Here is a 15,287-nt window from a genome sequence, read left to right on the forward strand (position 1 = left end):
TTTTAAAAATTATGAAGCTTCACCCCAAATTACTGATATATTAAAAAGTTCATTTAAAGAAAATGTTATCTCATTTACTTTCACTCTCCTAAGGAGAAATAACCCTGTCTGAAAAAAATGAGTATGGAAAACACAGGTAGAGGCCCCAAGGGAAGGAAGGATATTATGTTTAGTAGGAAATCTGGCTTTAAACCTAAGGTTGAATCAGAACTAGGTCTCTTTCATATTGGTGTGTTCAGCACAATGCCTGGCCAAGACTAAGTGCTGAATAAATGTCTGTGAATAATGACTGAAGTAGACCAACTAAATAATTCTATAGCAACGAATGACCTAATTTAGTGAGCACCACTCCAGGGTCAACCCCATCTTTCTCTTAATTAAAGGCAGCCAGATGCTAGGGCACAACAGTGGGATCACAATAGCATCTTTTTTGTTTTTTTTTAAATAGGTTTCCCTGGGGTTGATCCTCAATAACCCCAACTGAATTGTGCCACTTCAGAAGAATCCTTTACTCTTGCACACATTAGAAATTACTCACAAGAATAATCCCTAACTGAAAAACAGAATAATTCTTGTGGGCTGTTCTCAAAGGAAGATGTAGAGAGACTCAACTTCCTTGCTTTGAGTGTTTTTTTGAAGACTCTGTATATCCTCAACACCGATGCTACTGCTCTAAATCTACATTGCTCTCTGCCCTTAATCCTGCACCTCTAACCTTCCTGTACCTGGAGAACATCAAATTTTCTGGGGGATATGTTCTCACAGGTTTTGGTTATAATATCCAAACAGATGAAACTCGATTAAGTTTGTTCTGATAGTTAATAGCCAGAGTCATTCACACATAAAAACATACATTTACAGGACATCAAGATTTAAAGTCATTAGAATTAGCATTTGCCCACGAATTAAAAGTCTTTCTATCATTAAGATGCTCTGCTGGCAAGCAGAAGCCCGTAACCTCTATGGCTGACGGCTCTCAAAGTCTATGGGGTGTGTGTGTGTTCAGTCATGTCACTCTTTTGCAACCCTTGGACTGTGGCTGACCAGGCTCCCCTGACCATGGGATTTCCCAGGCAGGAATACTGGAGTGAGTTGCTATTTCCTTCTCCACGGGATCTTCTCAACCCAGGGATCAAACTCATGTCTCTTGAGTCTCCTGCATTGGCAGGCGGATTCTTTACCACAGTGCCACCTGGGAAGCCCTCAAAAGCGATGGTTTGACCGTCTAAATTCCCAAAGGGTGAATTTTGGCTGAATGCTGTCTCCAGTGGGGCAGAGGTTTTTCTGGCAGCATATCTTCAGCAACCACTGCCCTTTCTAGTTGATAGAAAAAAAAAAACCACTACTATGTTGAAGTCTCTATAAGTAGATTTAATTTTATAATCATTTAAAGCCTCCCATAATGACATCTTAACATGCTAGGTAAACAGACACTCAGCAACACAGCCATCTAAGTGCTCCCGAACAGTATGATTTCTACATGTCACATGGCTTGTTGGGAATAAGGTCTTGGAGTATATGACATTGCTAGGTACCAAATTCCTAGTCCTTAAAAGATGAAAGGCATTAAAAATTTTGGCATTTTTAAAAGAAAGAAATTCTCAAGAGGAGGCCTTTTCTAAATCAAACACTCAATCTGTAAGTGATAAAACATTTCACTCTATCCTGAATGGAAATAAATGGTGAAGGCCCCAAAAGGTTATTTTTGTGTGCATTTCATTACTCAGGCGTAAGGGATATATGGGGCATCAGATGAAATAATCATATATGGAAGGTATCATCATCAATATCAATCAGCCTGGAGTTAACGCTGTTTAAAAATATTAGTATATATATCTCATACTCAGCCATTTTGTTCTTTAAATAAGTCCTTGTGTTGGTTAAGTTGTTAGTGATCTTAGCTATTTGGATGAGGAGCTATCATGTATATAGATTTATATTTTCCTGGTCTTCACTTTTAGCTCTTTCCATGTTAGTTTAATGTGTCAATTTTTCAGTCCTTGAGAGATCATTCATTGGCAGGATTCCCACCGTGCTTAACAAATTCAAATGCTCTGTCCTACTTTCATTCTTCTTTCTGGAACACTGAGAGCCTCAGTGACAAATCCTAAGACAAGTCAATCTAAATGGCAATGCTTGTGTCTGCTGTGGGAGTCTGCTGGCGTACCACTTAGCTTCTGAGCTCTAAGTGCTTATGTCCTAAAATATAAATGCCAAGGGGACCTTAGAAATTGGCAGCTTCTAGAATTTCATGACAGAGTTTCAAGATTACTGCTTCTTGTCTAAAGCTTCAGGAAGTGTTAGGGTTTCCTTCAGCAAGTGTCAAATACATATTTGCATCATAGCAACTCATATCTATGGCAAAACAGGGAAGATTCCTCTCAATGAGATTTAATATATGTAGCTCTCCTGTTTGCAAGCCTGATTCACGGACACAGAAAGTAATGTCTAATAGTATTTCAAAGAGAAACTCTGCAAACAGTATAAAGCCCAAGTGAAAGTGAAAGTCACTCAGTCGTGTCCGACTCTTTACCACCCCATGAACTATACAGTCCATGGAATTCTCCAGGCCAGAATACTCAAGTGGGTAGCCTTTCCCTTTTCCAGGGGATCTTCCCAACCCAGGGATTAAACGCAGGTCTCTAGCATTGCAGGCAGATTGTTTACCAGCTGAGCCACAAGAGAAGCCCACAAAGCCCCAAACAAGGTGAAACAGTTTCTCCAAATAGGCAAGCACTTGTCCAGATGGCCCAACAATGACATACTGATATAAAATGAAACTGCAAGGAAGGTCAGAGAACAGAAATAAAAACACAATGAGAAACAAGAAGGGCATTACAGAAAGTAGATGGGGAAGCCAATGACACAGAGAGACAGCTGGTGATGCGCATCTAAGCTCTACACCCACGCAGGCGTCCTTAGCTCAGTGGACCCTGGGGGCCTGGGCCACTTAAGTCTGAAATAAGGGCTAAGAATTAAACTAGGGCAGTGGAACGAGGGCTTATGGCTGCCAGAGTGGCAAGAGGACTCCTGCTTTCAGCTACATCTTCCTGAGACGGACAACCTACCCTAGAGTCCTCAAGCTCCTTGGTTTGTATTTGTTTCAAAAATAATTTCCTGAAGATTACAAAACAAGCTCCAAGATACAGAGTGAATGCTCAAATGAAGAGCCATGGAAAACCTTGGGAGATTTTGCTCCTTTAAAGATATCTTAGATGTGTTTCTCCATGGTCCTAAGTTCCTCTGTGCTAGAGAGGACTTCCATGTAGATATATGTGTTTCAGAATAAGAAAGACATAATTCCTTAGAGAATCTGCATTTAGCTATTCAACTAGACTAAACTTTAAAGCAATATCTTTGATATACAAATTCTGCATGATTGGTTTTGCAGTGTAGCAAAAAGCTTTTATAGCTAAACATATACTGTTATAAACTTCATAGTTTATATCTGAAATACATGAACTATTTCATCTGAACAAACTGTAGACATATGTCCAGTAAAAAGAAAATGGGAAAGAGAGTATTAGATATTTTTAAAGTATAAGTGTGAGACGAGCCAAGGTTTTTTAGGATTTAAACCTATACAATTTGACTGCATACTTTGAATTCTGACAAAACAGAAAAGACTGCATATCTGTATTCTTAATAAAGCACCATTTAGGCACATTGAGGTACTGTAATTTTAATAACTAGTTGGTGTTTCTATTGAAAAGTACACATTTGTTAATTTTATAATTTAAATGACTCAAATAACTGTTTTAGCCTCCATAAGAATGAAATCGCAGCATGAAATTAAAAGATGCTTACTCCTTGGAAGGAAATTATGACCAACCTAGACAGCATATTAAAAAGCCAAGACATTACTTTGTCAACAAAGGTCCATCTAATCAAGGTTATGGTTTTTCCAGTGGTCATGTATGGATGTAAGAGTTGGACTATAAAGAAAGCTGAATGCAGAAGAATTGATGCTTTTGAACTGTGGTGTTGGAGACGACTCTTGAGAGTCCCTTGGACTGCAAGGAGATCCAACCAGTCCATCCTAAAGGAGATTAATCTGGGGTGTTCATTGGAAGGACTGATGTTGAAACTGAAACTCCAATACTTTGGCCACCTGATGCGAAGAGCTGACTCATTTGAAAAGACCCTGATGCTGGGAAAGATTGAGGGCAGGAGGAGAAGGGGATGACAGAGGATGAGATGGTCGGATGGCATCACTGACTCAATGGACACGGGTTTGGGTGGACTCCGGGAGTTGGCGATGGACCTGGCGTGCTGCGGTTCATGGGGTCGCCAAGTTGGACACGACTGAGTGACTGAACTGAACTGAACTGGAGAATGAAATTTTCTAGTTAAAAAGGGATGGAAAGTAAAAAGTTGCTTTAAAAATTATTCTTCAAGTATGTTTATATTGAAACACATCCCTCTAACAGGAATGAAGGTTGAGAAGGCTTGGGGTCTCTCTAGTCCTGGTGCTGTCACTTCTGAGCTGCGGGTGCTTGGCCGGGTCACTTAACCAGGGCCTCAGCTGTTCATCTACCCCAATGCCTCCCGCCTGCTACTTTAATCACAGGATACTGTGAGGAGTGATGTAACCGGAAGTGTTCAAAGACCATCATGCTGAGAGGGAAATCACCGATGCACAGAGCAGGGTGCTCATTATGAGGCGTGCGTGCTCAGTCGCGACCAACTCTTTGTGACCACGTAGACTGTATGTAGCCCACCAGGGGATTTTTCAGGTGGGAATACTGGAATGGGTTGCCTTTTCCTTCTCCAAGGGATCTTCCTGACCCAGGGATTGAACTCATGTCTCCTGCATTGGCAGGCAAATGTTTTACCACCATGCCACCTAGGAAGCCCGCCTATAATACACCAGGGCATTTCACCTTGCCAACTACAAACTGGCACTTGCCATCTACCTCTACAAGGATTAAACCATGAGCTGCTGCAGCTGCTGACCTTCAACACCCCCTGAGAGGAGCTCAGGGTGGAGAATAGGAATGAGGCCCTCTGTGCTCTGGGAAAAACTGGCACAAATAATCTGTCAAGAATTTTAGAAAGTGCTGTGCCTGCTGAAAAAGACAGATGTCTTTGCTAAAGCCAAGTGGTGTGTGTCTTCAATAGGCATATCAGCAATGTTATTTTCACAGCCTAGAAAATGCAAAAAATAGCATGCTCACAAAGTAACTGCTTAGTGATAGGGGCAGGAAATTTCTATTTTAGGACTCAACTGAGTTGGACTCAACTCAATTGTTGCTTTTGAACTGTGGTGATGGAGAAGACTCTTGAGAGTCCCCTGGACTGCAAGATCAAACCAGACAATCCTAAAGGAAATCAGTCCTGAGTATTCATTGGAAGGACTGATGCTGAAGCTCAAATTCCAGTACTTTGGCCATCTGATGCAAAGAACTGACTCGTTTGAAAAGACTCTGATGCTGGGAAAGATTGAAGGCAGGAGGAGAAGGGGACAAGAGAGGATGAAATGGTTGGATGGCATCACCTGACTTGATGGACATGAGTTTGAGCAAGCTCCTGGAGCTGGTGATGACAGGGAAGCCTGGCATGCTGCAGTCCATGGAGGTGCAGAGTTGGACATGACTGAGCGACTGAACTGAACTGACTGAACAACTGAGTCCTGAAAATCCAGATGAGTAAAAAGGTTGGGTAGACTGCAAACAAAATTCAGTCAAAGAGCACAACACTTAGGCTGTTCGAGAGAGTGTTAGTGATGTGAGACCTTGGAGCTCAGGGTTAGAATCCTTCAGGTCTGCCTTAAGACCCATGACAACATCTGTGCTTGCCTGCAACTCTCTCCTTCAGCTCTTGGGTTGGCCAAAAAGTTTGTTTGGGTTTTTCCATAACCATTTATGAAAAATCCAAATGGACTTTTTGGCTAACTCAATATTCTCTTCAGTTACTTTGTTCAAATCAAGGCTATGGAAGAAGTCAGCTTCCCTTTGGGAGCTCCGACGTATTTTAAATTATGGCCCCTTCATGATCCCTCTGTGGCTCCTGGCTCCCCCACCAAGTAAGGAGAACTGAGAACTCCGATTGAGGACTGCTACCAAAGCACAATGAGAACAATGGGAACGACACAGAGGGAAGGGCAGAGATGGGCAGGAACAGAAAACGGAAGGCAAAGCCCCTCTTCTCCATCATGCAGACATCAGGACAAGTCAAAGGAAGATCACCCTAAGAGTTGGCTCAAGGAGAGAAATTTCAGTTACGTGGCCCCAGGTCTTTCATACTGTCCAAACATCTTAGTGGTTACGTGGCTTATCATCATGAGGACAACTTTGGAATCCTTGTTGCTAAATACCGTTGGGTTTTGCTGAGCCATATCACATATCAAAACCAGGAAAATTCCCCAGATATATATTATATTTTGCTTCTAACACAGAGAAAAGCAAAATAATAATATTTTTTTTTTCCTAAGCAGGAGAGAAGGTCTCCAACGTACTTCCTGTTACTTCGTCTAGAGCCCTTAGAAATGACATATTTCTCCCAAGGAGAGATGCTATGCCAGTTCTAAGACATGGCCGGGTGTGAAGTCATGATGCACGCAGGCATGCTGAGAGGTCCAAAGCTGGGGGCTGACTCTTGGAGATGCACCTTATTAGCCTTCCCAGGGCGCTAATAAATCTCCGCTTTGCAGGGTGCTGCCTGGAGAAGCCTGCCTCCTTACCTTTCACATGGGGAAGGAAGTGGTGTCGGAATGGGGAGTTGGGGCGGGAGTCGCTGTGGGCGGAGCTGAGGCTGCTGGTGCGCAGGAAGGACCTCTGCACACCAGGAGACAGCAGCTCTGTGCAGCAAGGACCAGGGGCAGGGCAGGATGGAGACAGAAAAGAAGAGCAGAAATTAACACAGGAGCAGGGATGCCGCCATCGTTCCAAGGGAGGGAAAAGGGAAAAAAAAAAACAAAATAAAGAACATTAATCAGGAGTCTGAAAACAGAGGAAGGAAAAGGGGTTAAGAAGGCGCCTGCGAGGGGTTAGGCACAGTGGGGAGAGTCTGCCAACGGGTCCAGGTCAGTCCAGAGTCACTCTCCGAGGATAAATGGTTTTAGTGGGAGGGAACGGCCACCAAGACATTCTGGCAGGATGACACCCGCGACTGCTGAGTCGGGACCAGGCATGCCACTTAGACTCAACCATGGCTGTTTTTAAAAAGGCACTTAACAGAATCCTCTGACATGTATGTTTGAAAGTTCCAAGAACCTTGCAAAGAACTATTAGGCTGGCCAAAAAAGTTCATTTGGGTTTTACCGTAAGATGACAAACTCAAATGAACTTTTTGGCCAACCCAATACCAATATGTCAGGGTCAGATTCTCTCTTTTTTTTCTGTTGAAGTGGTAAACTTCTCCTATTAGAAGTTTAATTTTACTTTGTACTTGTCTGTGTCCCCTGGGTGGCAAAGAACTGCCTATGATGCCGAGAACTGGGCAGTGGAGGCACTGATGAGCTGGAAACTCAGTTTCGGACCTTTAAGCTAAACCAGACCAAGGGGCGTGCATGACTCTCTGGCGTCTAGAACTTACGGACTGGATACTTCAAGGTGCTCTGTGTTGACCATGACTGTGCTAGCAGAGCCCCTGCCCTGAAAAAATAATCTTAATAACTGGCATCACACAGGCCCATAACACATCGTGGAGGGGGAGAAGAGGTGCTTAGGACGCACAAAATGTTCTGAAGGTTCTTGGCCTCAGAACTACGATGGGAACACAGGAACACTTTCTACTGCCCCGTGAGGACATGGCCTTTTTGGGAAACCAAGTCCCTGACTGACCACTCCCTGGCTATCCAGTGGTCTCTTGGACAGTTTCCTGGCAACCCCATGTCATTCTGACAAGGTCACGGCTGTAGCCTCAGTGACCTTAGGGTATACCCACATGTAGGGATGGTGGCATAAAGGATTTCTCATTACCCAGGCAGATAAGGACTTAAATCCAAACCCAGGAATAAAATAGATATAAAAGTGGAAGTGAAGTCGCTTAGTCGTGTCTGACTCTTTGCGATCCCATGGACTGTAGCCTACCAGGCTCCTCCCTCCATGGGATTCTCCAGGCAAGAGTACTGGAGTGGGTTGCCATTTCCTTCTCCAGGGGATCTTCCCGACCCAGGGATCGAACCCGGGTCTCCCACATTCCAGGCAGACGCTTTAACCTCTGAGTCACCGGGGAAGCCCTAAAATGGATATAAATGTATATGACAAATAAAAGGAATTCCTTTCCTGAAAATTTTCCTTTAATGGAATTCAACAAATACTGAGTAAATGTTTAGGAGCCTAGAGACAACTATATATTATTGAAGGACCCAAGAGTAAAAATTTAATCCTCTACAAGCACTAAATTTCTGGCTTTAAAGAGAAGATTGCAGCCTTTTTACATTTGGTTCATTCCTTTGGTTTTATTTTATAAAATAAGTTCCCATATGAATGTGCTTATGAGCCTGCACAAAAGCAAGAGGCTTAAAATGAAGTCTTGGTAAACATGTGTTATCACCAAGTTTGTTTAAAAAGCCAAGATCTTCCTTGGTGAATGTATTTCTTCTGTGAATTTATTCATCTGTCTTCTGTGATAAGATTATTCTTGTTCTACTCCACATAGGAGACACCATCTAATATGAAAAAGGGCTACATTTTGCAGAGATAAAGGTCGAATGATGATCATCACTCTTAATAGTCTCCATCATAGCTCATCTCTAGTGTTTTTATATTTTCCAAGTCTGATTCAAACTTTTAGGTTGGAAGGCACCTTAAAATTGACCAAATACAGCCCGTGCCTACATATGAGACTTCCTTCTAGTGGGTTCTTAGTCAAGCACCCACAGTAACACCATGTGCCTGGAGAAACATAACAAACCCATCCATAAATGACTGACACTGGATTTTAGACAATGCTGGTAAGCCTAAAGGGCACATCACCATATTTTCTTTCGGAGATCTCCATTTTAAGTCTCAACGTGCTGAAATTATCTTCAAGTCTTAAAAAAATAAATTCCTTTACTTTTTGCTGTCCGCTGTCAAAATGTAACGATTCAGTAAATCATAATAAATATAATCATAAAATGTGTCCTTTTTTTTAAGAAAAGAAATAACACAAACTGTACTTGGGATAGGAGTTTTTGATTTTTTTTTTCTGGGAGAAGGGAAGGTAGATTCGGCAGGCAGCCAGAGTTTTAAATACACTACCAGCGGCGGGGAAAACAATCACACCGAAACACAGAGGGTTACCCGGAGTGAATCCGGGAATAGGTGCCCTTACCGGGTCTGTGAAAATGCTGAGGAGAGCGGGATGTGGTTGGAGTGTAGCTGTGGCGGCTGTACACCGGGGAGTTGATGGAGCCCTGGCTTGTGGACCGGTGGATCATCCGGTCCCGCCCATCCGGGTAACCCTGGAAGAAAGTGTGAGACGGTGGGTGCACAACCCACAGGCAGGCTGTTGTCCGGCTCAAGTGAAGTCGAGCTGCACCCAAGTCCCCCAGGAACTATCGCATCGGCCCGCTCCTGTATATATTTTAGGGGCACGTCCCTTAAGTAGGTACGCAAACGAACACTCCAGGGGTAACACCTTTTGTTCAAAACCTGTAGTCCTTGCCTTTACCAAGATTTTAAGATGTTAAAGTGATAAACTCCAATGTTGACAGAAGTCTGGGAAAAGAGGGAATAATTCCCACGACCATGTCTATATGATGCTTTTCAGTTTTACAAAGTGCATTCACATAGGTTGTATCATTAGACCTGCATCAGAAGGAAGGAAGAACACGTGGTGTTCCCTCCCTTCTCCATAAATGCAGGCTGTTCCAGAAGGTTCCACGCAGCTAAGAGACCTGTGGGCAGGTGTGTAGCTCCTACAGGCGGAACCTGTTTCAGAAACAGCCTCCTGACTCTACTCTCACCCCTGGATCCAACCACCGACTCATACCATCTATGATGTTGATCTGGGGACATTCTAAGTTGATTTTCCTGGAGAATAAGCTTGTGGTGGCCTCAAATCCAATAATTCTATCTCTAAGAGGCAAATCCTAAAAATACTTTAATGATCTTTAAGTAGAAAAATTTCCTCAGATATTTATAATGTCACCATTTATAAAGACAAAGTTTTGTATTATGTGCTCAACAAATGGGGGGTACTTAAGCTATGGCATATCAATTTAATAGAATACAGTAGCATCACACCATGTCCAAATCTAAAGAATACTGTACGTATAAAATTCAAAAAAAATCACACACACAACCATAACATAAAACTGTATAAGAATTAGACGAGTACACGGAATGTTTTACACTTTAGGAGTCTGCTGTCCTGTGAAGTTTTTACTAGCACAGTAAAAATAAAAGTTTGAAAAAATGCACAAAAATGACTTGAAATCTCAATTACCATAGATATATGAAATGCAAGAGGCAAAAAAGCTTTGGTTTGATCCTAGTTGGCTCTGACAATAAATTGAAACAACAACAAAACAAAATTCCTGCGGTAGCGTGCCTCAACCTTGCAAGTGGTCAATTACAGAAATGACTGCTTCATCACTTCAGTTATAAATGCCCATAGAAATTATTCATAGCACTCAGTATAAACCATCACAATACTACAGAGATTGTACCATCTCAAATTACTGTGATTACCTCAGTCCAGTTTTATATAGACTATCCAGAAAGTTACTTGACTTTAAGACAAGACTACTGATTTTATTTATTATTATTCGTAGATGGGGGTAGACCTAACCCCTGAGGAGTTTGCTCACTAGATGCATAAAGAAATGCAGAATAAGAAGAAGCATGCTGGAACAAACAATCCCTTTATTATTATCTCTAACAGCTTACATGAAAGAAGTGCTGGGGTGGACCTGGGTGCTGGACCATGCTCAGATTCGAGTTGGCTGCTTAGGCTGCTAGTTTCAAGCTACCGTCCAAGAGAAAAATTACACAGGAACAATAGGAAGTACTTCTAAGGCTTCTGGTAATCATGTAGGTAAGTCAATGTGGATGAGGGCAAAACCAAGAATTTCTGGGACCAGGGCTATAGTGGGAAGGTGTTGTTTCATTTTCTAAATCAAAATCACCAGCTTCCTGAAGAACGTTTAATAAAATGGGTTGGGAGGAAAAATCATTTGGGAGCTGTGTCTTTGGTGTTGGATGCTACAGAAGGGAAGAGCATGTTTGGGTTGACACGGGACCCATAGCTTACTATGGAACAATCACTGACCACTCTATGTGATCCAGACACTCAGGAGGTTATTCCCAAGGGAACAGACAGGCTGGTGGACTTGATAAAAGCCACTCTATGGTCTATCTACCCTGATAAGGGAGGTAAGACTATTGATTTTAGACTAAGAGGGCTGGTCTTCCATGAAGATGGCTCTGCTGATAGAAACACCACGGCCACGGCTGGCCATTTCAGATACTCTAGTAGGTTGGGAATCAGATCAGTTAATTATGGCTGATGAGAAAGAGCCCAACATAGGGACAGATGGCCCTACTCCCTGAAAACACTTTCCTGCTATTCAGAGGTGCAATGTACAACTGGCTTAATTTCCTTGTCTCCATTTAAAAAGAAATGTGCTTCTGCGTCTTACAGTCGTATCTTACACTAAGGATTCCTACATTCACCATAATCTTACGCAGTTTTTCTGTTCGTTTAATGTCCTTTTGCAAAAATGTGAGTCTAGGAAAGGTCCAAGTAATTCTGCAATTCCACCCATTTAAATTTTCAAAAATGGCACTTACTTCCGCTGATGGAGTAGGAGAGAGAGTCCTTGGAGACTGGAAGAATAAAAGAGAAAGTCACAATGTTAACTCGCTTTAATTAGAGTTGCTTATCAGAATCATCTGGAAACGTTATTCAAACCACATATGCCAGCACCCTTGCCTGTCCTCCATCTTCTGATTCAGAAGATGAGAGTGAGGCTCAGACAGGTACACAATGACAAAGCCCTTGGGGGACTGGGGCGCATGTGTCTGCCTGATAACCATGGGTTTTGACAAATATGCTGTAATGCTTCTAGGTAATTAAGTTAGAGAAATTGGAACTATTTCCCCTCTATATTCGTGGTTTACCACCATGAGTTACAGTGTCTACTGAAACAGAATTTGGTAAGCACAGTTGCTGACTAAGTTATAACCACAGTAAGTAATCACGTAATATGTCATGGTGACCGCCTCAGTGGCATCTTCCCCAGGAGGCCTTGTCGACCTCATCACCATTCACCTTCTGGCTTCCGTCTTTCTAGGATTCCTCGAGGCAGCCAGCAGGCCAAGCACTCTCTCACCTCAGGGCCTTTGCACTTGCTGTGTCCTCTGCCAGCAGTGCTCTCCACTCGGACACCTGCAGGGCTCACTCCCCGTCCTCAGTGAGGCCTCTGCTCAAATGCATTACCACCCAGTACGTTCTGTGATCCTCCCACTTAAAGCAGCAACCCAGCACCCCCCGACCCCCGTGTACTTTCTCCTTACTCTGCTTCATTTTCCGTCAAAGCAATATCACCCTGTGATATTATGTTCTGTATGTGTCTGTCTATTATATGTCTCCCACTTTCCACTGCAAGCTCCATGAGGGCAAGAAATCCATTCATTTGCAACTAAGTGTTCCCAGCGACTGGAGCAGCTCCTGGCACATATTAGGTACCCAATGAATATTTCCTAAATGAATGAATGAAATGTTCACAATTAAAAATGCAAAAAAGCTTTCAAATAGAAATGAAATGCAAATGAAGTGTTCTGAAGAACACAGCCAGTAGCGGATTTCTCAGTTTCAAAATTTGCCCTTCTTTCCTAAGTGTACAAGAAGTAGCTAGCCATCTGTACTCCAGACTTCCTCGAGCCCCGTGGTCTGGTCTGATCTGCTTTCTGGAGGCACAGATGGCTACACAGAACTTCAAGCTTACTTCTCCAGTGTTTCTAAAACGGCAGTATATGGATTCTACGGAAGTGCTAATGATTGAAAGGATAACAAAACAGCTTGCAAACTTTTCTAAGCTGCAAGCTTCATGGGTTGGAGACGAGTTCATGAACACATCTGATTTCTGATGGGAAGGCATCCACCTAGTCCAGACTCTATGCTCAGAGAAACCAGCAGGCCATCATTCTAGGTTATTGTTGAGTACTTGTTATGTGCCAGAATCTAAATATTTCACTTAATCCTTACAGAAAACCTCTACAGTACGTGTCCCTATTATCTTGATTCTACAGATAAGGAGATGGAAATATGCAATTTTCCCAAAGTCATATGGAGAGTAAATATCAGAGTCTGGTTCCAAACACAGAAATGTTCACTTCAAAGCTCAAACATCTGGGCCCATAACACCATAAAGCAACTCGCCTCCCCTTGCTTGTAAGGCTTGAACATTAGGCAATTCTCATTCACTTCCTGTAGGACCAGCTTCTATGCAGTCTGTTCAGGAACCTTCCTTTGCCCCTTATCCTCTGTGAAACTCTGCCCTGCAAAGGCAACTGAACCTCCCAAGCCAATCGGTCAATCAACCTGCACGTCAAAGACTGCAGATGCAGTTACAGCAATGTGATCACTAGGTGGCACTACATGAAAACAGACACCACTTCCCACCCTAGGGATCATTTCGCCCAGGAGCTATGCTCTGGAATACAAAACCAGATTAGAAAAATTAAAATAAATTAAAGATATATATATATGTAAATATATACACACATATGTACATATATACATAGATTCTGTCGTTATCTGCTTTACAGACAAAGAAGTTAGGATTATAAAGGGTGTCTCACGGTCAAAGTCACATAACGAATGAGTGGAGTCCCTGGGTTAAGCCCAGGTAACTTGATTCCAGAAGCCCATCTCATACGACTGTGCTGTACTGCGACCCTATGCATTCTTTTCTTGCCTATACTAATTATCTTACGATGCTGGAAGACACAGTTGTCAAAATTTAGGGGGTGTGCTCTCTCTCCTCACGATCCCCATGAATATATTTCAGCTCGCCCCAAGGCTCCCCTCTCACCCCAGAGGACCCTTTCCCCCAAAGCCTCTGCTCACAGACTCTCCCCAGTTTCGGCTCCCTTCCCAGCAAGTCAGCTCCTCTTCCCTCCAGCTTGGTCCTGATACTCACTCCTCCTGCACGGTTGTTTGCTATGGTTGGTCTGCTTCCCACCTCTCCACACCTCCCACAGGGAGGGGACGGTGCAGTAGGCTTCTGACTACCTGAAGCACCTGCTACAGAAGCCTGCAAACAGTGAGCAATGAGAAGGACTCTCTGACTCATCTTGATTCCAATCAGTAGTTTTTATACAGGTGGCAAAAGAGAAAGAAGTTGTGCCATTCACAGCTTCTGGGAATTTATTACCTCTCCCAGGCTCTGCCTCTCCTGTTTGTCATCATAGCCCGAAGAGTAGAAAGGCTCATAGGTAATAAGATCTGGACGTTCAATGTCATAAATTGCCTTGACCTTGGGAATGGCTGCTAAATCCTTGTAATCCAGGATTTCATTGTCCACTTTTGCCTGCCAAAGTTAAACAGAAAGAAAAATCATTCTGCCATCTTATCTTTGAGGAACTGTGGTTAGTGCATCTCACATCTTATTTAAAGAGTTAAAATCTTAAAAATAAACAAATCCCAAAATACTTTGCTCAGCATGGTCACTGTTTATAAAGTTGCCTGTTTTAAGACTCACAGACATGGAGAACAGAATTGTGATTGCCTAGAGGGAGGGAGATTGGGGTGGGAAGAATTAAGAGTTTGAGACTAACAGATGCAAAATTTCTTATGTAGAATGGATAAACAAGAGTCTTACTGTATGGTATAGGAAACTATATTCAATATCCTGTGAAATAATGGCAGAGAATATGAAAAGTAATATGTGTACATATGTATAACTAAATTATTTTACTATACAATAGAAATAGATACAACATTGTACATCAACTATATGTTAATAAATTTTAAAAACAAAGTTGCCCATTTATACCAGATATTCATGTTTTCAAAAAAAGTCACCAAAAGCTTGGGAAAAAGTCTAAGTAGAATTCATCAAATAGAGAAGAATGCAAACCTTCAGGATTTCCTAAATTTATGACAGAGAAAGGAAAGCTCAAACAGATGGTCAAAAAATCCTCCCAGATGGCTAAAAACAAGAACTGCATATTTAATAAACTAAATATTTAAAGACCTTTGTGGCAGAATTTAATGACACTCAGTCCTGGAATTATAAAACATATAATTAATCTCCAAATATCTATATGCAAGTTAGGTGCAATAATTTTTCAAGTCCTGTATCACATTACTGCATTCTATAGGGTTATCTACTCAGTCACTCTACACTG

At 42.3% G+C, this 15,287-nt stretch overlaps 1 protein-coding gene across 4 annotated transcripts in view; it reads right to left on the reverse strand.

The window, feature by feature from the left end:
• Positions 1 to 15,287, reverse strand: part of ABLIM1 (actin binding LIM protein 1) — a 194,582-nt gene that overhangs the window by 22,682 nt on the left and 156,613 nt on the right. For all 4 annotated transcript variants that reach the window (XM_052660977.1, XM_052660978.1, XM_052660980.1 and 1 more), the window contains 4 exons: positions 14,312 to 14,467; positions 11,724 to 11,759; positions 9,262 to 9,391; positions 6,683 to 6,799 (listed from right to left, as the gene is read on the reverse strand). In XM_052660977.1, the coding sequence (XP_052516937.1) occupies positions 6,683 to 6,799; positions 9,262 to 9,391; positions 11,724 to 11,759; positions 14,312 to 14,467 (439 nt within the window). The remainder of the gene's footprint in view (positions 1 to 6,682; positions 6,800 to 9,261; positions 9,392 to 11,723; positions 11,760 to 14,311; positions 14,468 to 15,287) is intronic.

This window comes from Budorcas taxicolor, chromosome 23, assembly GCF_023091745.1.
Source record: "Budorcas taxicolor isolate Tak-1 chromosome 23, Takin1.1, whole genome shotgun sequence".
Classification (NCBI taxonomy): Eukaryota; Metazoa; Chordata; class Mammalia; order Artiodactyla; family Bovidae; genus Budorcas; species Budorcas taxicolor.